Consider the following 24,352-nt stretch of genomic DNA (forward strand, 5'->3'; position numbering starts at 1 on the left):
GGAATTAATCCTCATTGACATTGACGTTTATGGGGTGTTTCCCATGAGTCGGGTGCAGGGCCAGCTGGGCATCTGACATCTATTACCTTATATAATCTTTGCAGTGAACCCATGCCTGACCCTGGAGTGAGCTCTCTGGGGTGTAGATGCTTTAAAACAGCACAATCACTCTTACATGATTCCAGGCACATAATAACTGCTCAATACGTGGTAACAGCAATGACAACAAATAATAATGGTATTGCTTGCTGGACTACTGTGGCTCCATTTTTCTTCCCTCTCGCTCTCCAGAGCCACCTGCTGAGCCCCTTTCTAGAAGCAGCCTTGTGGGGATCTCCCTCCTCCAGGAAGTCTTCAAGAAGACGCCGGGGAATCTGTGGTTTTGCACAGCCTTTCTCCCTGAATCTCTATCCCATCCGTGTGGCTCCCAGGGGATTCAGTGTGTGGGTCTGTGTCCTCGTCCCTCAGACTGAGTGGTCCTGCAATTTCTTCCGGGCAGGGGTGAAGACGGAGCAGAGAGCTGACAGACGCCAGAGCAGGGGGGCAAAGTGAACGCAGCGGACTCCCCTGCAGGCTCCCAGGCCCCTTCTCTCCTCTCCCATGGGGAACTCAGGTCCCACTCAGGAAATCTTTTGCCCGGGATCCAAGCAGATCCTCCGGGTACACAAGGGTGCTTGGTCCCCAGCCCATGTGTCTGGGGCGGCAGCACAAATCAGACACCTGCCTCAGAGTTTTTCTTTTTGTTTTTATTTTAAAGGAAAAAAAAAAAAAACAGTGCAAAAACCCAGTTTCCAGTGTCAGCCATGCCCACCCCCCACCCCTAGGTCACCTCCCTGGCTGGGGGCCTGACTCTTCCTCCCACTCAGCAGCCCCTCCCCTCTCATGCAACCCACAGGGGCCTGGAGGCTCCACTTCCCTGGAGTGCCAGATCCCAGGGGGCCTTGGGGGGAGAAAAGAACTGGGGGGGCGGCCCCTGATCTGCCCGCCCCCCCCAGGTCTCCAGCCATGGCACCAGGTACCCCTCTTGGCTCTCAATAACCCTTTCCTGACCACACTACTAGCCTGGGGGGCACTGATCTGGGGGAACCCTGTCCGCACCCCTCTTTGCCCCGGGTCCGGCTCGGGGCTCTCCTCACTGAGGTTGGGGGGTTCCCTCCCTCCCTCCATGGTGGGGGAGAGTGGTGAAATCCCCAGGTTTAAATACCTTAATGAAAGCAGGGGATGGGGAGGAAGGGGCTTTAGATCTAATAAATTATTAGCGTTTTTAGTGTCCGTGGGGGGAGTGGGGAGGTCGAGGGGGCAGGGCGTGGCCTCCAGGGCCCCTCCCGCCCCTTACTGGTGAATCTCATTCTCTATGAGGCTGTCCTCATAAGACGGGAAGTCTGTGTCCGTGAGGCCATCAGGTGGCATCAGCAGCTCCTCATCTTGGGACGAGGACAATGGGGGCTCATCCCCTGAGCTTCCAGGACCCCCATCCCCTTCCCCTTCCACCTCGGAGTCCTGCAGCACCTGAGCGATGTATTTCTGAAAGGGGAGAGGCGTAGAGGGTGAGGGTGGACAGCTGCTCCTCATGGCAGGGACTGATTGGGGGATCTCAGGGTCTCCAGGGGGCGGGACAGTGATCTTGCCCCTAGGGAGGGGTGGTGGCCCCCCCAGTGAAGCCAGATCTCTCCCTGCCACTGGGGTCTGGAATGGGCTGCACTTTCTGGAGGACTAGTGGAACCCCCGACTTTGGATTGAGCCTCAATCAGAGGCTCCTGCCCACCTCTGGCCATGAATCGGGACACTCACCGCAGATTTGGGGACAGCGGCAGCAGTGGGGGGCCGTCCATTGCTTCTGGAGTCCACAGTATCTGTCTCTGTGTGCTCAATCTTGAGGGGCCCAGAACGAGTCAGGGAGTGAGGAGATGCCCTTGCCCTCAGCCACAATCATGACCCTGCACCCTCTTGGCACCCTTGTTGCCCCTGCCCTCAGCTCCCACCCATCCCCCTGCTCCCCTGCACCCCCTTCAGCTTTTGCCCTCAACCGCCCCCTGCCCCCTCGCCCCACACCTTGTAGTTGTGGGCACTGAGGTATTTGAAGTGTCCGAAGCAGACGTGGCAGAGACAGATGACGATGGTGATGACCAGGACCACGAATGTGAACATGGACGTGGGGGCTAGGAACCCTGGTAGGGGGGGCAAAGGATGGGGCTGCTACCTCTCCTCTGGGCACCCCCCCTCCACTTTTGCTACCTTCTGAACGCAATCCCACATTCCCACGTGCTGCGGCTTCTCCCAGGTTCCTTGCCTGTGGCCCTTGGGCATCACAGACCCTCCCATGGCTTGCTCGGCCTTGACTCTGGACGGCGGTCCCCCTCCCCCAGCTCCCTAAGATGTGTGTGGGGGGGGTGGCCCTCACCCGTGCGCATGGTGGAGAAGAAGAGCAGCCAGAAGAGGCAGAGGATGGGTGCGGCCACCACCTGGTTCACGGCCCCTGAGTGGATCTTCTTGTCCAGCTTGGCCGGCAGATAGGCGTAGTAGAGATTGTACCTGTCTACCAGGTGCTTCAGCAGCATGTACATGAGCCCTGGGGGAAGCCACACGGGCCCTGACCTCGGAACCCAAGCCACCGGTCTTCTGTGTGTCCGTCGCGGGGCATCCCTGTGCTACTGAGATCGCCGAAGGGCTGGCCTCCCTCCTCCTGCCCTATAGCCTCAAGCCCACCACTGGGTCCCAGACGGCCCACTTCCTCAGCTCTCCCGCTTTGCTCTGTGGCCCCTCACTAAAAATCCATTCATTTGGGCCAACAAGCTTCTTCTCGAAACCCTTATCGGTTTGTTTCCTACCCTGTCCCTAAACACACCGGTATAAATGAGGTGTTAAGTTCTGTTTTCCTGGAGGCTGAGGGACTGAGGACAAGAAGGTTAGTTTGGAGCCTTCAAGAACTAGGGAGGGTGGTTAAGGGGTTAGGATGTTATGGGGGGTGGGAGTAGAGGTCACTAGGTCACTAGTAGGGCAACAGTTGAAGAGAAACTTTGGTAAATTTTAGAAGGAAGAGGGACTTGTGCAAGGTGCCCAGCTCAGTTACAGTGGCTCTCTGTGAGTGGCGAGGGTCCCACACGACTCTGGAATCCAAAGGTCTTTCCTGAGCTTATGGGACTATGTCCATGTGTACCTGCGGGCGCTGTGTAAGAGTGTGAGTGTGTGTGTGTGCACACCTCTGTGGGTCTGCGATGTGTGTCCGAGTAGGTCAGCTGAGTGAAGGCAGGTGTGGATGAGTATGGCCATGTTGGGTGGCTTTGCCCAGGGGCCCAGCACGCCATCTGGGGCCAGCCTGGGCTGAGATGGCTTTCCCCCTCCTCCCCCCAGGCCCGGCCCCAGACTGAGGCAGGGACCGGGCGGGAGGCCCGAGGGGCCGGCCTCCCAGCCGGGGCCCTGTCCACTCGGGGCGGCCTGCCTTACTAGAGTGGAGCGGGTGAGGTCCTGGGTCCCCCCGAGCAGGGCCCAGGTCCCGGCGCGGCGGTGCCTACCGAAGGGCACGATGATGGGGCAGGTGATACTGTAGGTCATGACCACCGTGAAGACGCACATCATCCAGGCGTAGGCTGCGCCAAACTGGAACTCGTAGGCCTGATGCTGGGGGGGAGATGGGCAGGAGGGTGGCTCAGGGAAGGGAGGGACAGACTAGAGGGGTGCAGGGCAGGCGGGAGGGGGCAGGGGGCCAGGAACAAAGCCATGGGGAAAAGGAACCCAATATCCAGGGTGGGGCAGGGCAAAGCAGATGGAGAGAGGGGCTGTGGCTGAGACAGAGGTCAGGGCGGGTACAGTGATGGGGCATGGTGGGGGGGGACACCTTTGAGAAATAAGGGGCTGGCAGGTGGGTAGGCCTGGGAATGGGATGCTCAGAGATCTCATGTGGGGGTAGGGCACAGGGACCCTAGGTCTAGTGACCCAGACTTCCCCCAACTCCCATCGGAACGCTAGACTGTCAGAGCTGGCGGGTGCCTTCGGGGTTCTCTATGTCGATCCATCGCTGCACATATGGGTAAACGGAGGCTCCAGATAGGAAAGGGATACCCCAAGGCCACGGCATTGGGTCCTTCAAGTTCCAGGACCCCCGTGTCCCCGCTCCCTAGTCTAACTGCCACTGTTTCTGGGTTGGCCCACCAGGGGGCGCTGCGCGGGCAACCGCGGCCCTGGGCGGCCGTACCCGCTTCACGTTGCGCCTCTCGGCGGCCGAGCGCGCCAGGCAGAGCCGGATCATGTACATGAGCAGGCCTGGGATGCGCAGCAGGTCCATGGCGTTGCCGATAAAGGCTGAGGCAATGACGTAGTTCACGAAGAAGGCGCCGTTGTCGGGCAGGAACACACACCTGCAGGCACCAAGTGCTCCAGCACTGCACCCTCGGGAGACCCGGTGGCGGCCTGCCCACTGCCAGCAGGAGGGCACACCACACCTTCACCCCCGACGTGCCCTCCTTCATGTGGACACCCCCCGCTCAGCTCTCAAGCCCCAGTCCCCCCGGAGTGTGAACCCCAGGGGCTGGAGTATCAACAGACCCCTCCAACACCCTCGGTGTGAGTGGCTGCAACCCGGAAGTGTGAGCTCAGCGGTGTCCCTAGGACTTGTGTGCTATATAGAGAGCTCTACAGCCCCGAGGCCACTGCCGTTTAGGGTGTGACCGTCTGAGATCTCCACGGACAACCCTCACGAGATCCCCAAAGACACCCAAGGGCATGAGCCCTAGGAATACCCAGAAAGTACCCCTTAGACCTTATTCAGCCATGGTTGTTAGCCCCAGAGCGTGAGCCCCAGACACCTCCAGAACACAAGCTCCCGGAGACCCTTCCCCAAAGATCTTCAGTGGCGGAGCCCAAGAACTTTTGTCAATGCCTGTGACAGCCCAAGTGTGAGCCCAAGCAGATCACAGATGACCTAGAGCAAGACCCCTGGGGCTGGTGTCCACATACATAGCTGTGGCGTGGGGGCCCTCCCCCAACCACCAAAGAGCCTCATAGGGCTTTCCAGAAGAGGTACTCCATACAGAACTCCATAGTCACACCTCTGGATGATGAAACGTCAGGGGTGCTCCCAGAACCCCTGCCACATAAACATCCCAAAGTATGAGCCCCAGAGTTCCCCATAAATACTCCAGGGTGGGGAGCCCAAGAGCCTTCCATAGATATTCAAAAGTGTAGGCTCCAGAGCCCCTCAGGGGTCCACCCAAGTCACTCCCAAAGTATGACTCCTACTACGGACACGTCTCCAAACTTCCTGAGTGAAACTCGCCTCCCACAGTTAGTTCTAGAACACGAGCTCTAGAGATGGTCAGAGAGCCCCCCAGCGTGGGTCCTAAAGCCCCAAACACACCTTGAAGGGGACCTCTAGCTGGGTTCCTGGAGAATGAGCTCCAGGGACATCTCCCATGTCTACACCTGACGCACTGTGTGCGAGCTTCAGGGTGACCCTGCCACACCCTGTACGCCCCCTCCTCTTCCTGGCAGCAGGGGGTGGGAAGCTCTGCTGCACCCTCCCATGGCGGAAGGCCGTGAGTCTCAGGCATACCCACCCCCACCCTCCGGCCTCTTTCCCTGGGGGCCCGGGTCACTCACTCAAACCGAATAGCTGCCTCGGCCAAGAATTTCTTGTCAAAGAGCCAGCGGAAGAAGAGGTCCAGGCTGGAGAGGAGTGGAGAGGTGTGGTGGGGGGCTGGAATGGCCCAGAACACCAGGGGAGGAGGAGTCTAGCCCATGAGCCTCTGGGGATGCCCTGCAGGCGTGGGTCCCCCCTGCTCTGTGAGGGAAGTGGGAGTCTGAACCGCTCCCCTTGCCCATTCTGTAACGCACCCCCCCCCCCCCCCCCCCCCCCCCCCCCCCCCCCCCCCCCCCCCCCCCCCCCCCCCCGGCCACCAGCTCCCATCTCATCCTCTGCGACCTACCTGCTCAGTCCCAGCGAGGGCAGGAGCAGCACCATAAAGATGAGGAAGGTGTAGCACTTGTGCATGGTGGTCCTGTTCTCCCCAGAGCTGGGGCAGGGGGCGCAGGGGCAGAGGTCAGCCGCAGCAGCCCCCACGCCCACACCCCTAGCCTGGATGGTATCACAGGAGGCTCGGCTGGGATGGTGGCCTCCCAAGGTGAGGGGCATCCCTCCCCAGCGGCTCTGGGACCGCCCAGGGTGGGGAGGCGGAAGGGGAAAGGGCTGCCCAGCGGGGCCGGGCACGCACCCGGAGGGCCAGAGTGCAACGTGTGTGAGGTGTCTCACCGTGTCCAGTGAGCTTCGAAGAAGGCCGAATAGTAGACGATGGTGGGGAGCAGGGCCGAGAAGCACCACAGCAGCAGGGTGGGGAAGAACTGGGTGATGATGGGGTTCTGCAGCGGGGCACAGGGGGCCGTTTCAGGCAGGGGCAGCCTGGCGGGCCCCGGTCCAGCTTGCTTAGCTTACCGGCCCCTCCCCTACCGAGCCCGCAGCTCTCTGGGCCCCATGACAGAAGTCCAGAACCTGTGGGGGCCAGGGTCTCAGGAATACATCAGTAGTTAGCATTTGTTGAGTACCTACTAAGTGCTCAGCATTGATCACGTGCTTTATGTACATTGACCCTCACAACAATATTACCCCATTTTACAGATGAGCAAACTAAGGCAAGAAGAGATTCAGTAGGTTACCCAGCTAGTAAGGAGTGAAAGGGGGTGGAATTTGGACTCAGCAAGACTGGGTCTTACATATTTTGCTATTATCACTCAGTAATTTTCAAACTGTCTTCCTTTGGACTTCGAGACTCCAAGGAGCTATGCTGTGTGTGTGGCAGGAGAGGTGAGGGGAGAGCTAGTGGAAGTGACCATCACGCTGTCTGAGCAGCCTTGCTTTTCCACACTGGGTTTCATGTAAGAGTCTTTTTGATAAAGGCACCAGAATCTGAGTTTGGAGGCCAATGACGTAGTCTGGACCTCCATTCTGTCGGAGAGCCGGGGGGTGCGAAGGGACTTGCCCAAGGTCATATGGTCAGTTGAAGCTGGCCCTGGGCGCTCTCTCTTCCCTGGTGTCTCTATAGATGTGTGCACACCCAAGGGCGGTCTCTGCTAGCGGGAAGGTGGCAGGGAGCCCGAGGGATGTTCCCAGAGGGCTTTACAGCCCACGGTCGAGTGGGCGTTCTTGGTGGGGGCAGGGCTAGGAAAGCAGAACAGGGGCCAGGCTGGGCAGGAGGGCACTCTGCCTTCCCCCCCACCAGAAGAGGGGTCTGAGGCCTGGCATCTGCGTCTCCCGGCGCAGCATGGAGGGGTGGGGCGGGCACGGGCCTCACATTGAGGTACTCCACGGGCTTGGTGACGTTGAACTTGTCCATAGTGGTGATGATGATGGCCGGGGTGGTGAGGAAGAAGAGGAGAATGAAGAGGACAACATTGATGACCAGACAGCGCAGCCACCAGATGAAGCCTCGGATGGAGAGGTGCTCCCTGGGATGGCGGGGGAGAGGGTCATCCGGGGGACTCGTGCTGACGGTTCCCGGTGACAACCCCCACTGCCCCCTGGGGCCAGCAGGCCCCATGAAGCCTGCCCCTGCCACCTCCGTGCTCACCAGTAGATGTTCTGGGGGTCGGGGGCATACGACACGGTCCAGTTGGAGATGTGCAGGGACTCGCTGCAGGACGAGGAACGCGGCTCCCCGCGGCAGGTGCAGCCCTGGCACTTGCACACGTTGAAGTCCTTCAGGATGCTGGGGGACGGGCACCGGTTACCGGGGCGCCAGCCACTGCGGACCCCGCTGCCGACAGCTGGCCGCAAGTGTGGGGACCCAGAACTCCCAGCCGGGCAGTAGGGGGGACAGGGCCTGGGCTGGGCGGACAGGGCAGGGGCTCACATGGCGGTGATGGTCTCATTGTGGAAGGTGACAAAGGCCATGCCAAGAGGCTTCTCGTTCACCTTCTCCTTCTCCCGCTTGTAGTCTTCCTTCAGCTTCTGCTCCAGCTTCGTGTAGTACTCGATGGCCTCCACCTGCCAGGGAGGGGGGCGGTGGGTGAGGCAAGGGCTCTGGTCAGAGAGCCAGGCTGGGCTGGTCCCCACCATGCCCAGCGGCACTGACCTAGGGCTTACTACAGGCCAGGCACTGCTCTAGTCTTTCTATTGTTCACTCGTAATCCTCACAAGCCTGAGGTAGGTACAATTAGCTGCATCCTACAGATGAAGAAACTGAGGCACAGAGCAGTCAAGAAACTCGCCTGCAGCCACAGAGCTAGTAAATACAGCACAACACTGTCCTCTTGGCTGGCCTCTTCTGATTTAGGCCCTGAAAACTTGGTCACTGGAGGGACGGGCACAAACCCAACAGTGGAACTGGAGCTTCAAGGACTGTAGGAACAGGCGGGAACCGCCTGTAGGAACCGCTGAGGGAGGGCCGCTCCCTACCTCCAGCCCCCGGGCAGCATGGCCTTGCCTCCTCAGGGGGCTGGTTTACCTTCAGTGTTTCTTATTTATTTTTGAGAAGACAGAGAGTAAGGGGTAGAGAGAGAGGAGGGCAGTGGATCTGAAGCGGGCTCTATGTTGATAGCAGAGAGCCCAATGCGGGACTTGAACTCACGAACTGTGAGACCATGACCTGAGCCGAAGACAGACGCTTAACTGACTGAGCCACACAGGCGTCCCCTACCTTTGGCTGTTTATGTTTAAGGCCTCTGTGTGTGTGCGTGTATGTGTGTGTGTGTGTGTGTGTGTTCCCGGGGTCGTGGCACATGCACCTGGAATGTGTCCACCTCTACTGTGATCTGTCTTCCCGAGATCTGCTCAGCCCCTTCCCATATCCACCTGGGGCTCTGGGGGCCTGAGGCCATCTCCTACCTGCTCACAGCCTCGCACCACGCAGCAGCAGAGGTGGCCGCAGGGCTTGGGGTTGATCATGGTGGGGACATTCTCCTTACTCTGGAGGTTTGTGAAGTAGAGCTTCCCCCGCTCAGCCTTCTTCCTGTGGGATTCAAGTGCCCAGTCATTCTGCCCCCCCCCCCCCCTGGGGCCAGGGATGGCTGGGAGGGGGGTAGGGAGCCCAGCTGAGGGGCCATCCAAGTCTACTCCCTGAGGACAGGGACCTTACTCTTGGATCTGCTCAGAATGCAAGGTTCAGATATGCCCCCATTCCAGGGTCTTCCTGCCCATCCCTAGAGGGCCAGAAGGTCTTCCTATAGTCTGACCTAAGGTTTTCACACTGCGGCTGAAGAAGGGTGTGCCCTCGGGTGGGGTGGGGATGGTGGGCCCTTTCCTCTTGCAACAAACTCTAACCTCCAGGCCTTGCTCTTTCCAGAGCTGAACTGACAGGCGATCCAGGGGTTGAATTAAAATCAAATGCCCTGGGAAACACCTGGAAGGGGAGTGCGTGGCAGCCAAGATGCCCTCCACGATAGGCAGGGGCCCCCGGTGTCCTTGCCCCCCATTACCTCTCTGCATCGAGGAACATAAGGCGAGCCACGTTGTAACACGGGCGGGCTTCAAGAACCGTGCAGTTGGGATAGGCCTCCCTGGAACACAGGCCACCGTCACCTCCTGTGGCGACCCCGCCCGTCCGCCCCGGACTTGCATCCACGAGCCCATCACAGCCCCCGACTTGCATCCACGAGCCCATCACCTTGAGGATGTACACCCCCAATTCAAGCTCCCTCTTTCGGGTCTACAAAAATGGGAGCTCTGTGAGAATGAAACTTGGAAATTCCTCCCCATGTTTATATGAACAGCAGGAGGGAGCCCGAAGGCACGGGGGACCCTGAGCACACTTGAGCATATCCTCATGGTGACGGTGATGGGGGAGGGGGATATGTGAGTGCGCGTCTGCATGGCGCTAGGGGAGGCCACAGCCCACCGCAGTCTGATTCTTGTTCAGAGCTCTGAACTTTCAGTGGAGAGAAACTGCTCCTACTCTCGGGTTGCTCTTACCCCGGTTCCCAGAATAGCTGGTTACAGTCCAACGCTCAGCCTCGCCTAGGGACCGACCCCGACCAACCCACGGCCTGGACTGCAGACCTGAGACTGGCCTTTTAACCCTGCCCCGAGTTTGCCCCTCGCCTTGCCCTGAAACCGAGCAGAGAGAGACTGTGCGCGGCTCTCGGCTCTTGGTGCTGCTACCTGGCAGGACCCGGGGGAGCCTGCTGACTGAAGGCGCGGCTCCTCCTTTCTTATCGCATGCTGCTCCCAAATCTAGACTGAGCCCCATCTTTTTTAAAAGATTGTTGAAATGAAGAACCACCAAATGGTAAAGACGCACGAAGTCTGGTTCACAGATGCATGAGAATTTGCAAGCTTCAGCCTGGGATGGGGGTCCCTGAAATAACACTCCAGACTTTGCCCCTGACATGGCGGTGCTCTAGCTATTTTAGGGCTCCTCTTTGAAGGGGCCGTGAGCCCCGTTGCGGGCTGAGCCCTCATTCTCACCGACTAATCTCTAACCCCTTAATCCCCGCCATGCAGGCTCTCTGATATCGCACACGGGATGTTCCCTAATTCTGCTGGGTCGGGCCTCTAATTCAGACAGAGCCTAGACCTGGATCATGCGCCCTACTCATCACCGTACACTCGGGCCTGGGGCAGTAGCTTAGACATAGTAGGTGCTCACTAAACATGCGCTGAATGAATGGATCAATGGGATGGTTGTTCCCTGATGCTCACCTCCTTGACACCCCCCCCCCAACTCCAATTAGGACCACAGTCTCCTCCGCCCCTGCTTTAGAGGCTGACTGCTGGATTTTAATTAGTCTGCTTCCCACACAAAACCATAGACTGACCCCTGAAATAGACAGCCTGAACCATCAGGCCCGGTTCTCCTTTGTCCCTCTGGTAGAAAGCAAGGTGTGCGGAATGGATGTCTAGTTAGCGGGGTTCGCTTCCTCACTGCGTGCAGGGCCCTGTCAGGGTGTTCCCCCTCCCACTGGAAATAGCACCCCTTCCTCACCCCTTCACTCTGTTCCTCTTCCTGCTTTGGTTTTCCCCTTGGCACCAACCCCTACTTGACACAATGTCTGTTACTGGTTCATTTATTATCTGTCTCGTCCACCAGAATGTGAGGAGACAAGGGCAGGGGCTTTTTTTTTTACCCTGTTTCTGTCCGTAACCCTAGTTCCCCCTCCAGTGCGGGAGCCCAGCAGGTGCTCAAGAAGGATTTGTCATTAAAGGACTAGTCAGTACAAGCTGACAACTGATTCCGACAGGACAGTGATATTAAGGTGTCACCTAATTCTGAGCACACACTGTCCTTAATCCTGACTCGGACTGCCCCCTAATGCCGGTCACAGCTGGGACTCCAGACAGGATCCTGAGTCGCTCTCCTACTGACCGAGCATGATCTAATTTTGACCACTGTTCTTGAACTCCTGGGAGGGCAGGGCCTGGTTCTAATTTATTTATGCTTGGGGTACAGAAAGCGATAATAAGTGCGTGTTGAATGATGACTGTCCGTCCGCCACTCATTTGCCTGCGACGAAGTGGTCTGCCACCTGACCCTGGCCAGACACTGACTCCCAATCCTGTTCTGATCCAGAACAACAACCGGCTTCTGATCCAGTCCAACTGGCAGGGGATCTAGACCTCACTAAGTCCTGATCCTGAGCAGAGACTGAGCCCTGATCCAAACTACCAGTGTCCTCTTCAGGACCACTGGCCAACTCCTAATTCTGGCCACAGACTGATCTCTGATCAGACCCTGGACCGGCTCCCTGACGCTGACCTCCACCCTGTGAACCCCCCGAGAGCTCAATGATCTTTCATTCATTTCTATGGTCCCAAGGCTTAATATCATTAGAGAAAGTCTGCTGAGCGCACAGATGAATGTATGATGGGATCCTTAATCCTGGACGCAGACTGCTCCGGCCACCTGGCACTCTCGGAGGTGTGTGTTCCCCTCCCCCTCCAAGACAGAACTCCAGAACTGAAAAAAGCCTCCGAGAACACGCAGCTCAGGTCCCCCCGGGCTCTCTGAGGATCCACTGAAAGCCAAGAGCTCCTCCCTGCCAATCTGCACACAAACCCCAGAGTGTCAAACACAGTTTTGAAGCCACACACCTCAAAGGGGCATGGGCCCTGGGTCATCAACCCATGACCCAGTTCAAGCTGAGAGGAGAGGTGGAGTGGGGGGTGAGAGGGAGGAGGGAGGGGCTGTGACATCCACTTCCTTCTCTCACTTTCCAAGTATTTCCTGTATTTCCCCTGCTGTTAGGGGGGGCCTGTCACCCAGCCCCAGTACTAGAATATCCTGGAGTCACCTAATTCTTCAGTGGTCTAGCCCCCACCCCACTGCAGCCCCAGACCTCAGCCGGATGGTGTGAGGAGTCTGAGGGGCTGAAAGATGAAGAAGGGCACACAGGAACTGGGGTTGGAGGGAGGAGTGGCCACTCACTCAAAATGCTTCTTGATCTTTTCTGACTCTGCATATTTGGAGATTCCATTGATGAAGAGAGTCCGCTTCACCTGGGGTGAGAAGGGAGCAGGTGTGCCTTCCTGAGGAGGCTCGAGAATGCCAGGAGGGCGTGGGGAACAGTGAGTGGAGAAAAGCAGCTGGGGGGGTGGGAGGAGGCCTTAGGGGTAAACCAGGTCCCAGGGACAGCAGGGGAGTGTATCTCATTGAAATCAGGCAGCGAGCTTAATGAAGGTGCCATTGGGTGCCTTGCTCCCTAGGGGTCATCGAGGGGGAGGCAGGGGTACTACTCTCTGACCCTCAGGCCACGAGGCAGGCCCGTGGCTGCTCTGGGGTGGGCATTCAGTGCTGGGCCGGCAGGTGGATGCGGACAGGCAGGGAACATCGCTGTGACGGCACAGCACCGCGGTGCCCTGAGGCCAGGCACAGTGCGATTTCCACGCCTCCTGTCCCCTTCCTTAGGAAGGCTCTGCTGTTGCCTCATTTGGATGAAGCAACGGGGCTTGGGGAGGTAACTTAACTTGCAGCACAGGGGGCTCTTGAGCTGCTGAGCCAGGACTGAAACCCAGGTGGCCTCACCGGGGTGGGTGCCCACCCCAACACCCCATAGAGAGGCCCAGAGGGGAGGGAAGAGGCTGGGGGCGGGGCAGGCCTGCTCCGGCTCCACTCACCAGGTCATCTTCCTTGTAGCGCATCTTGGAGGTGTGTCTACGCATGCTGTAGACGGTGAGCAGCAGGTACAGGAAGGCGAAGGAGGTGTGCAGCCATAACAGGTTGTTCCTGGGTGGGGCAGAGGGGGGCACAGAGCACTGGGGCCAGGAGCACACACAGACAGTCCTGAGCCTCCCAGTGTGAGCTCAGCCCTGGTTCAAGGCTCTTCTACAGCCAGTGGCCTTCTGTCACTAGCCCCTTTCACAGGCAGGCCCCCCCCCCCCACTTCACGTCGTCCTGGCCCCAAGATTATTGCACTGCAGCTGAAACATCCCCAAGAGGTCATCTCTCGCTGCCCTGCCCACTGGTCACACTGTCTCCCAGCCACTCCCCGCCATCTTTCCCTGGCCTGAGGGAAAAGCAACTTCTTTCTCTGGCCATTCCCAGGGGTCCCCAGCAGACATCCACCTACTGTCTCCAACCCAAGTCCCCAGGGCCCCATAGCCACCTCTCCCCCTTCACACCGCTCCTCATCACGGCTGGGCTCTGACCTCCCCGGCTGGCTTCCCGATCTTACCCTGATTTCAGGTTGGCAATGGTGGTTCTCCCGAAGCTGTAGGCGTTGTTCTCTGGGGGGGGGCGGGCAGGAAGAGGAAGGGGGTGATGCCGGGGTCAGGGCAGGCGCCCTCCTGCCCCCCCTCCTCCCTTCCCTGCCCCACCCATCCCGTCCCTCACTGACCCAGCAGGTCTCCTGAGAAGTTGACGGGCAGCACGATGCCCACAGAGAGGACGCCCACGACGACCAGCAGCCCGATGATGTGCCGCTGGAAGGACAGGTAGTGCACGGCATCGCCCCCACATTTGTCCCGGATCTCATCATCCCTGCGGGCACGGGGCGGCAGGGGGATCCGCTGAGGGCTGGCGGCGCAGGGGCCACAGCTCGCTGCCTGGCCTGCCCCCGCCCCTGCGTCCACCCTAGCCCCTGCCAGTCTGGCAGCAGTATGGGGGTGGGCTGGGGGCTTCAGGGCCCCCTATTATTGGGAGGGGAGGGACTAGAGGCAAGGGGAGGGAGGAAGGGAAGGATGCAGGGAAGAGAGGAGGGAAAGGAGAAGAGGAGAGAGAGGAGGGGAAAGGAGGGGAAGGGGAGACTGTAGAGAGGAAGAATGGGGAAGAAAGGGACAGGAGGAGAGGGTGTGTGGAGACGAAGGGCCAGGAGGGAGAGAGGAGAGATTGATGGAACGGGTTGAAGCAGGAAGGAGGAGGGAGGCATAGGGCACAGCAGCGCCTTATGGGTGCTGGAGAAACACGTATGTGGTGTAGCTGGGGAGGGGCCCTGGGCGCCAGGGTGTGGGTAGCGGCGGTGCTGACCTGTCTAGGCCTCCTGCCTCTCTCAGCACTCACTGCCTGCCTGCTGCACTCTGGCTCGATCTCCTGACTTCTGCCTGCCGGATACTGGCTCCTGTCTGTTGCTGGCTGGCTGCGCCCAGCCCACCTGCCGCCCCCACCCGCTGGCTGCACAGAGGCTCTGAGGTGGGGGGCTCTGGCCTCTGCCCTCACAGGGTGGCAGGGGTGCGGAGAGCTGAGGACAGAGCGGGCCCACCAGGCAGGGGGCATCTAGGAGGCGGCAGGGTGAACTGAGGCCAGCTCAGGGGACAACAGAGGCCAGGACCCCAGGGCCCCCGTCTCTTGCAGTGGGGAGGAGGGTGCTGGGCTGGCTAGGAGCGCTAAGGCCCTCAAAGCTGCTGGCCTCCGGGTTTTGTAGGGAAGTGACAGGTTCTGAAGTTTTCCTTTGTTTCTCTCTTTCCTTAGAGCCTGCAGACTGTTCACTTACTTTATCCTGAAGATGGCTGTCAGCCAGGAACAGAAACCCTGGGGGGGACAGAGGGCCATCAGCTGGAGCCCCACCCCCACCTCACCAACCCCAACCTCCCTCCTCCCTCAAATCCCATCGGCCCCATTCTCAGAATCGCCTCCAGGCTGGGGCTCACCTTGAAACAAACTTCCACAACCCCCCAAAGAAAGTAGCTCATCCCAGAGTGGGAGACGGAAGGTGCCAGCCCTCAAAGAAAGGGACTAAGGCCGAACTGAGTGACCTGTGGATGCTCATGCCCAGAGCTACAGACCCCCACCAAGGGCCAACGGGGCCGGGCAACCAGAGGAAGGCCTGCAGCTGTGTGCATCAGGGTAAGGAGGGCGGGCTAGGAAGGGCAGCGGGGGTCTCCTCCAGACCCGGAGCCAACAAGGATAGTTTGCAACATGGCTGCCTATGCCAGGCTTCCGAGTTCCTGCCGCCTTTCTTCCAGGACACTCCAGAGGGACCAACCCCTGGGGCCCTGTGAGCTGCAATCTCCCCCTCCTCAAGCCCCCAGGCCTACTGCAGCGGAGACCCCACTGAGAGCAGGGTGGGACTAGGAGGGGGAAGGCCTGGCAGAGAGAACCGTCCCCCACCTTCCTACCAGTGGAAGGTCCAGGCTTAACATGGAGGAGAGAGGTGCCTTCCAGCTAAGACGCAGGACTGTGCCGCCTGCTGGCAACACCGCCTGAGCCTGGGGACCATCGGGACACCTCTGGTGGGCAGGGGTGATACCTTTGCTTTGCCACTTACCGGTGTGAGTCCAACTCAGGAGGCTGACAGGCTCCTTCTACTCTGGCTGCTACAGGAGCTGCTGCCCCCAGGCCACCCAGCCCAAGCTGGAGAGCCCAGGGCCAGCCTCATACCCAAAGATTAGAGTGCTGACTAGGACCCACACCCCGGCAGAACGAGGGGGACCAGGCAGCTAATGCTGGAGTACTGGGTCTGACATGCGTGAGGGTCTGGGGACTGCTGGCAATCGCCTTATCTGCAGGGACCTCTGCCACTCAGCTCCAACCCACAGCTGGTGGCCCCACCTACATGAGGGCCAACAGCCTGCCATCTCTGAGCAACACAATGAATTTCTGGTTTTGCTCGATGGGGCAGGAAGGCCTGCTAGTACTTCTAAAACCCTAAGGAGAAAGGGGTCATTGGGATTAATAGGCGGAGATGGGCGCAGAGCTCTACATGGTACAAGGTGTGGGATTCACGGTGTTAGGTTTGTGCTGACTTGGAGGCTGGCAAGGGGTACAGAGCAAGGCTGGGTGGCCATCCTGTGGCTCTTACGCAACCACTGCCCTTGCTGAGAAGGCCTCATTCCAGGTCCTTGACTCTGTATCACTGGAGGCGAGGGGCTGCTGGAACCCCGGCCCCGGAGGAGGAGTGGGTGGTTAACACGTTTGGGGGAGGGCACTCACATTGTCTCTTTGGTCAAAGTCGACGGAGCTGGAGACAGACGTGAGACGCTCATACCGGTCATGACTGTCCCCGTGCATAGCTGAGGCCACACTGGGGGTGGGGAGGTGAGAGATCAGAGAGCCTGGTGAGTCTGGGCTCCTGGAGAGTGGGGCTGAAGTGGGGGGCTCCCACTCCAGAGCTTCAGGGGCTAGACAAGGCACAGAAAGCGCAGAGGCTGAAGCGGGGATGAATGACTGCCTTCTCCCAACCTCCCTTAATTCCGCCTCTTCCCTTCAGGGCGCCTGGAGGGCACACCAGTGCAGGGCAGTTGAGTGAAGGGATTACTCCCTGGAGGCTGAAGCGAGAATGTGAGCAGGCCCTGCAGTTCTGGAGCTGACCAGCAGGGGGCGGGATAGGGGAGCAACAGAGCCCATATTAATCACAGGGCAATGGGGAGCTGAAGGAAAGGATGGACTAGGAAAGCCCCAGAAGGGCTGGAGGGATTAGGGGCTGGGGGATGCCTCCCAGGTAAGCCCCTACTCTCCCTCTTCCCTGACCCCAGCAGCTGCCGCAACTCCAACGTCAATCCTATAGACAGAGACAATGATGTGACACGAAAGGCCAGACTCGGGGCTCCGTGGGAAGCCCCCTTCCCAGACCTCCAGAAAGGGTGAGCAGGGAACCCTGAAATATGAAGAACTAGTTGTTAAGCAATGGCAAGCCACTGGTGACACCCAATCTTGTCTCTGGGACCAAAAGGTGAGTGTACTCTAAGTTTCCGGGAGGACGGCCCCTCCAGCCTGGACACCGGCCACCGGCCACTGCAGAGAGAGCCGGGCACGTGGGGAGGGGCTTCTCCCAGGCAGGAAGCCAGAGGGAGGGATGGGGAAGCAAGGCAGAGACAAGTTGGGAGCCCCCTGCTCTGCAAAGCACACCACCTGCGTTAGTCCGAAACATGAGCCTGCAGAGGAGAAAACTGCAAAGAGAAACCAGTAACGAGGCAGGAAGAGAAAAGCAGCATGAAAGAAGAAAAGAGAAAGCTGGTTTAGTGGGGATGAGGGGGCAGGTGCCCCACATACTATTCCTGTTCCACTCGCTCCCTCTCCTGCCGCCGCCGAAGCCTGGGGACAGAGAACAGACAGGGTTAAGGGCGGGGGGGGGGGAGGGGGAAAGGGAAGGGTCCCTGGGGATTGGCAAAGGACAGAGACCCAACTGTAGGCCCTCATGTCCCCCATGCCTGCTCTGGGACTGGTCCCTCTGCACCTCCCTGACAAAGGGGGATGAGAGAGGGCTGGCTCTTTCCTATCCCCGAGGAGTGATGGGTGTGAGTGAGTGAGAGTGTGTGTGTGCGTGCAGGGGTGAGGGAGAGTCCCAAAGCCTTACCTGTCTGCATCTGTCACCAAGGCCAGCCGCCCATAATCCCAAGCCACCTTCCGGAGAATGGAGAACAAGAACAGCAGGGCCTGAGGGCAGAGGGAACGGTTGGCAGGTAGAGAGACTGTCCAACTGCCAGACCAGCCCGGAGGGCAGAGGGGCTGGGACCCAGTCTCAGAAAGGGCTGCCCCTGGCTTGGGTGAATGGTCAGAGGCTAGGCTATGTGGATCCCTCCCACAGTGAAGCCTGGGGAGTCAGAGTCCGCTGGAAGAGCGGTTAGAGCAGCCGGGTTAGCTAGCTAGGTTTGGGGTGTGGATGCCAGGGCGGGGAGGCAGAGGGCATGCGCGGGCACTCACAAGGAAGCACATGAAGTCAAGAGCCAGTACGGTGGGGACGCCCCCAAAGGGCAGGCCCTGAAGGACGGTGCTGCGGATTCGGGCACTGTAGCAGTAGTCCTTGGGGTTGCTGTTGTTGAGGGCCGTGGTGCCCAGGGTGGCCAGAAGGAAGGGCAGCATGGCTGCTACTGCCGCATGGTCCTCCTGAGCAGAGAGCACAGGGGTCGGCTGGGCTCATGCCCTATCCCCCTCATGGCTCCCAGCATGAGCATGGGGAGAGGGAGCGAGGGCAGGTCCCCCGGCTGCCTGGGTGGGTAGAAGCACTGGCTTCCAGAGATAAGGGCCCGCGGAGGGGAGGGCTGAGTCACATGGATTTACCTTCAATGGCTCTAAGGCTGAGACCCCACCCTGGGTCTGGGGAACTTGGCCCAGATCTGGACTGGGGAGACTGGTTTTTCTAAGCTGGAAGTTGTGAGTCTCTACTGTCTACCTCCCACCACCTCCATGCACACACATACACATACACACACACACACACACACACTCACTTTCACGCTTGCTTTCTCTTTCTCCCTCCTTCTCTTTCCCTCCCTCTCTGTCTCTGTCTCAGGCAACTGCGCATGAGGGAACATGGGGAGAGGTCTTAGGCCTGAGGATTCAAGGCTAACAGGTGGCGTCTGGAGGCCAGGGCAGGATGAGTCAGGAGCCAGCTAGTTCATCCTGATCTTCTCTTTCTACTTCCATTAGAAAAATGGCATGATTTCATTTGGTTCGAGATTTCAACTCTGTTAATCACTTTCTCAATATAATTGGCTTAAAAAAAAAAAATAAAGATGTTCAGCTTCAGAGCTGGCTCTCTGTCCTCAGAGTAGGGACCTGAGGATGAGGTCAGGGTGGGAAGTCAGTTAAAAAGTTAGGACTTCTGGGTTTGTGTTATCTGCCTGGTCCCAGCCACTCCTGCTTACCCTCATTCCTCTTTCCTTGCCTTGGAAGGAGCTCCTCCCTTCCAGCTTCCTCACCTCTCCAATTATCTCAGCACAGGGGTCACCTGAGCGGTGTGCGAACTACAACTCCCAGAGTGCCCTGCTCCTGCCTCCGGAGTAGGGCAGGCTGGGAATGCCGTGCCCTCCAGCGAGCTTTTCCATTGGCAAAGGGAGAGAGTGGGCAGGGTCCTCTAAGGCTGCCCAAGCCCCCTGCAGCCATGGGTACCGTCCTCTAGCCCGGTTCCCCGGGATGCCCAGCCCTCTTGGGTCTGGGTAGATGGGGCGGGGAGGGAAGGGAAGGGGCAGCCAGCCCGGATACCTGGGTTCTGGGAGTGCCTGGGGACGGAACCTAGCAGGGCTCCGGGGAGGCTCCTACGGTGGAGAAGTGTGGCCGAGACACGCTGCTCCACCCCCATCCCACTGGGGGCCCCTGGGGGCCCCTTCTGCTGACAACACTGAAACTCTGCCTGGGGCGAGGGGGGGTCCCCAGGGAAGAGAGGAAACCAGACAAAGAGAGAGAACAACAAACCTAGAATCAGTGACTGTAACTCTGGGAGCAAACATCCTCTAGCCCCTTGGGGGGGAGACTCAGAGGGTTTCTCCTGCCCACCGATCCCTGGTTTCCCCCTTTCCTAACACTTCAATTACAGGGGAAGAGGCACCAGCTCTCAAGTGGAGGGGGAAGCTGTGGTTGTTTATATGTTTCACTTGGCCTCAGGGAGTCTCTGAAAAAGCCTGTACTAAGAAGGCTAAGGTAGTAACTGCCCAGTGTGTTATGCCTCCCTCTTCCCTTCCAGCCCAAGTTGCCTTAAAAAAAAAAAAAAAGCCCAAACCCCACTAATTTAGTACTTGCAACAGGCGCCACTTATCAAGTACCCACTGTTTCAAGAATAATACATGATTTTATTTAATCCTCGACAATCCTGAGTTGGATATTATTGCCATTTTAAGAAGAGGACACAGGGGTTCAGAGAGGTTAAGTAACTTTCCCTAAGTCACACTGCTAATAAAATGATAGAGTTCAAACCTAGGTCAACTTCCTTCTAAAGCGAGAACACTGTTCAGGGCACCATGCTTTTCTGATGTGCCTAGAACAGGACACTGCAGAACACAGAAGCTTCATAAATGCTCATTCTCCAGCTAGAGAATACCAGAGTACTATGGGAATGTGTATGTTTAGGTGTGCAGACATGTGTTGATGTGTCTATCTGTGTGAGTGCTGGCGGAGGTAGAAGACTGGTCTGTAAGGTGGGATGTGTGGGGGGCGTGCCTAGAAGCTTGGATATGTAAACATAAGGTGTGTAGAATCCTGTGGTACCAGGGTTAAAGGGGAGGCTAAAGGTAAGTATAGGTATCTCGGATCTTGGGTCTGTGATGGTTGGGGGCCTCTAAATTAGTGCCCCTCCAAACTCCAGTGTACTCCAGCAATCAAAATAGCCCATTCCTACTTTTTCCCTGTCTCTCTCCCCAACTCCAAGGCTCCACCAGACCAAAATGTAATGGGGAGAAACCCCCGGAGCAAAAGACACCGCACCTCCACTCCCAGTCCTGTCCACACTGAAGAAAGGTGGAACATTCTGGGAGCTTCCACATTAGGGGAACCCCATAGGGTGGATGAAGGTCCAGGTAGATGCTTAGTAACTGAAATTACAGCGTCCATCTGCTGCCTCCCTCTTTACACTTACAACGCACTCCCCTCTTCACACTGCATTGATCTTACCCCTCACCCCCCAGGAAGGCTGGGCACTTCCCAGATCAGATCACTATCCCCTCTATATAGTGGAGGAAGGGGGGGGGCAGGGAGGAGAAACGACTCACATAGGAGGTCACAGGGCAGGTAAAGGGTGGAGCCAGGGCTAGTGGCTCTTCAGGCTCACTTGGTTCCTCCGTGCTCCTAATTGTGGGGGCGGGGTTGCAGGGCTGGACTTCAGCTAGGGCAGCTGCTCAAAGCTTTTGGTGAGAGCAGCTGGGAGGATGGCAGAAACTGAGGCGGGATATTTGGGGGGAGGAGTAGGTGAGGGGGCAGTTCATCCCCTGGTCCAGTGGTATCCTGGGAGTTCGCTACTCCAACACTGAGACTGTAGGTGGCAGTATGTAGAAAGTGGCGGGGATTTTACTTCTAGCTATCTAAAGGTTGTTATGTTACCATTAAAAAGTGTGTGCATGGGGAAGGTGGGGAATCAGAAGGTAAGCGTTTTTTCTTCCAGAGTCTCTTGGGAAGATTTTGTGTAGGGCTTGGGATCCGGAAGGCTCTGTGGTTTGAAGGGAGGAGATGATGATGATGAAGGCCAGCTCTGCTACTATGTAACCTGGGCCTCAGCTTTCCAAACTGTAGCAAAGAGGTATTAATATCTTTGCTCCACCCCTCCAAGCTTCACAAGGATGGACAAAAAAGTATCCACAAGTGAGGATAAAAGTAGCAGGAAAAGGGGCATCTGTGTGACTCAATGGCATCAGCTCAGATCTCGGAGTTTGTGAGTTCGAGCCCCGTGTCGGGCTCTGTGCTGACAGCTCAGAGCCTGGAGCCTGCTTCAGATTCTGTTTCCCTCTCTCTCTGCCCCTCCCCCACTCGTGCTCTGCCTCTTTCTCTCTCTCAAAAATAAATAAACATTAAAAAATTTTTTTAAAAGTAGTGGGGAAAGGATGCATTTATCAAATACTGATTTCACTCTTCTTTTGTGCCAGGCACTGTTCTAAGTGCTTTACACATGTCAGCCCATTTACTAGCCATCACAACCCTGGGAAGACACTGAAGAGCAGAGAGGGCGCATAACGTGCCCGATGTCACACAGCTAGGCTGTCGTAGATCCAGATATGGACCCAGGCAGCCTGGCTTAAGTGTCTGCCCTTGACCATGGCATGCTGCTGCCCTGGCCAATGGAGGAGCGGCTTCCACAGGGGACCTGGGAGTCAGCGGGACTGCCGGCTCCAGCTCTGGAAAAATGCCACATCCTATTTCTACCTGTTTGCTCTCCTTCTTGCTGATGGCTGCCAGACCCTCCACTCAGGCCCTGGGCTTGTGATTGCAGGTTTTGAGAGCTATGCATAGGACAGGCAGAAGAGCCTGGTGGTGAAGGGCTTGCGCTCCATCTGGGGTGAGACAGATCTGGCCACTGACCTGGGCAAATTACTTCACCGCCCTGGGCCTTTCAGTTCCTTCATCAGTAAATGGGAATCATAATTCAATTGTGTGTTTGTTTTGAGAACTAAACAAGATGACTTATGTAAAGCTCTTAATACAGTTCAAGGCACATGATGGATTCTAAAAATATTAGTTACTGTTATTAATAAAGTGTTGGCATAAAAGGGGTTGGTTTGGTAGAAGAAAACTGGTAAAAATCAAAATAAAAGGAAAAAGGCTTTCTTGTGACAGAGACCCTCAGCCAGGATGGGCTTCCCGTTTAGACTAAAGGGTTTATAGGGCCTTCAGGACACTGCCGCTGAGAGGAAGGGAGTGTCCCCAAACTCTTCAAACATACCCAAGCCATCTGTAGCAGGCCAGAAAGGTGGGAGCCCAGGAGGGGGATGCTAGGCTAGGATGGGTCAGAAGTTCAGAGAAGAGAACCCGTTATTGATCAACCACCAGGCAGGGTGCCAGGCTCTTTACCTGTGTGATCCAATTGATCCTCATGATAAATCTTGTGAGGAGGTGGTAGTAAACGCACTTTTCACTTAAAACTAAGGTTCAGACAGGTTAAGCAACTCGTCAAGGTCACACAGCTAAAGAATGGCAGATCTGGAATTTGCACTGAGGGCTCCAAGACTCTGTTATAATTGGAGGGAACTTGTAGGATGTCCAAAAGCCGGGGGGGGGGGGGGAGGTTTGCTACCCTAACTACCTTTAGCTACCCACCACCTGCTTTCTGCCTTGCCAAGTCCCCACCCACTCAACCATAGGCCAAGACCGAGTTGGGTGAGCCAACAGCAGGCCCCAGCATGTGCCACTTGGAGCAAGCCAGGGCCTGGACCCTCTGGTGCCCTGGAGGACAGTCCCGCTGCTAGCACAGCCAAGGCTGGAAGTCTGGTAGACACTCTCACTCCTCTCCTCTCATGGCCTGGGAGGCAAGACTGTGTGGGGGGGTGGGCGGTCTATACTCAAGAGGGGTTGAGCACAGCCTCATTTCCCCTGGGCAGACCCAGGGAAAGGGTAGAGAGTGGTATTGGGTAGAGAAGCCCAGACCCTCTTGCCCGCAGGGAAGTGGAGTGCTGAGCAGCCAGAGCTCCCCCCAGGGGACCCTGGCAGGTGGCAGCACAGAGTCCCAAGGGCAGCTGGCCCCTCTGACCTCTCCTCTCCACTTCCCAAGCGTCCTTCTCTTCTGAGGGACAAGGCGCCAAATCTGTGGGACTGTCCTCCCAAGACGGTCAAGAAAGCCAGGAGGGACAAAGCGCGCCCCCTCCCCCCAACAGGGCCTTTGCCCCACTCCTTGTTCCGCCTCTGAAGCCTGTCCCCACCGCACCCTCCAACGCAGGCCCGGGCGGCTCATGAATGAACTGCACTGTGCGGGGCGCAAGGAGAGGACACGCTCCCGGGGCCAGTCGCCTCCCCAGTCCGAGACCAGTCCCTAGACGGGCCGGGGGCAGCGGCCGGCCTCCAGCCAGCACCCGCGAACCCTGCCCTTGTCCGAGCCCGAACTCTTGCCCCGGCAGGCTTCGGGGGTACTCGGCCCCGGGAAGAGGAGAAAAGATAAAAGAGACCGAGGGCATTGGACTTGGCGACCCTGGAATCCAAAACTCGGGGGCGGGGGCGGCAGGTTCCCCACAGCGGCGGCGAGCTGATGGGGGCGCAGCTGGAACCCTGGAGAGGCATGCGGGGGACGCGCACCTGGACCGGGCAGGTGGGAGAAGAGTGGCGCTTGGGGGCTGGGGGCGGGGGTCCCACCCCTCGGGATCTCCCTAGGGGTGGGGACAGACGGCGGTGCACATCTGGACCCTCGGCAGGGGTCAGAGGACTCGCATTTGGCTCCGGATGGTGGGAGGTTGGGGGCAGCGCGCGGCACCACTGGGTCCCGCGGGCACGAGCACCTTTGGGTCCCAAAGGAGGCTGAAGGGAGGGGACACGTAGCTGAGTCCGGGGTTTTCTTTGGGTGGTAGAAGGATCCTCAAAGAAAAGAGAAAGGGTTGGGGAAGGGTCGCGTACTTACCCCCAGGCGCAGACTCGGCTCCAGCTAGGAGCCCCGGGTTGGGGCGGGGCGGGGCTGGGGGAGGGGGAGGGGGAGTCGCTGGGCGGCTCGAGCTCCGGGCTCCTGCGGCGGCCGCGGCAGTGTCTGGGGGAGGGGGAGAGGGAGGAGGGAGGGGGATGAGGAGGGGGCGGGGCCACGCAGGTACCACCCCCCACGCCAGAACACGCAAGGCGCGCGCGCACCCTCAGATCGGCGCTCGCCTGGCTGGGTCGGG

At 58.3% G+C, this 24,352-nt stretch overlaps 1 protein-coding gene across 1 annotated transcript; it reads right to left on the reverse strand.

The window, feature by feature from the left end:
* Positions 1 to 765: 765 nt before the first annotated feature.
* TMEM63B (transmembrane protein 63B) lies at positions 766 to 24,219 on the reverse strand. The gene is made up of 24 exons (XM_039231230.1): positions 24,100 to 24,219; positions 17,997 to 18,179; positions 17,650 to 17,729; positions 17,346 to 17,387; positions 16,287 to 16,377; positions 14,848 to 14,885; positions 13,756 to 13,898; positions 13,594 to 13,645; positions 13,037 to 13,145; positions 12,348 to 12,418; positions 9,403 to 9,483; positions 8,813 to 8,936; positions 7,839 to 7,972; positions 7,557 to 7,694; positions 7,281 to 7,434; positions 6,245 to 6,351; positions 5,922 to 6,008; positions 5,596 to 5,661; positions 4,193 to 4,355; positions 3,513 to 3,618; positions 2,402 to 2,569; positions 2,053 to 2,168; positions 1,792 to 1,872; positions 766 to 1,524 (listed from the first exon to the last, which is right to left on the reverse strand). Exons 2-24 carry the CDS (start codon positions 18,153 to 18,155, stop codon positions 1,333 to 1,335), a joined length of 2,502 nt encoding a protein of 833 aa, XP_039087161.1. The 5' UTR covers positions 18,156 to 18,179; positions 24,100 to 24,219; the 3' UTR covers positions 766 to 1,332.
* Between the last annotated feature and the right edge of the window lie 133 nt (positions 24,220 to 24,352).

The sequence above is a fragment of the Hyaena hyaena genome, unplaced genomic scaffold, assembly GCF_003009895.1.
Source record: "Hyaena hyaena isolate Hyena2069 unplaced genomic scaffold, ASM300989v1 scaffold_55, whole genome shotgun sequence".
NCBI classification, from domain to species: domain Eukaryota; kingdom Metazoa; phylum Chordata; class Mammalia; order Carnivora; family Hyaenidae; genus Hyaena; species Hyaena hyaena.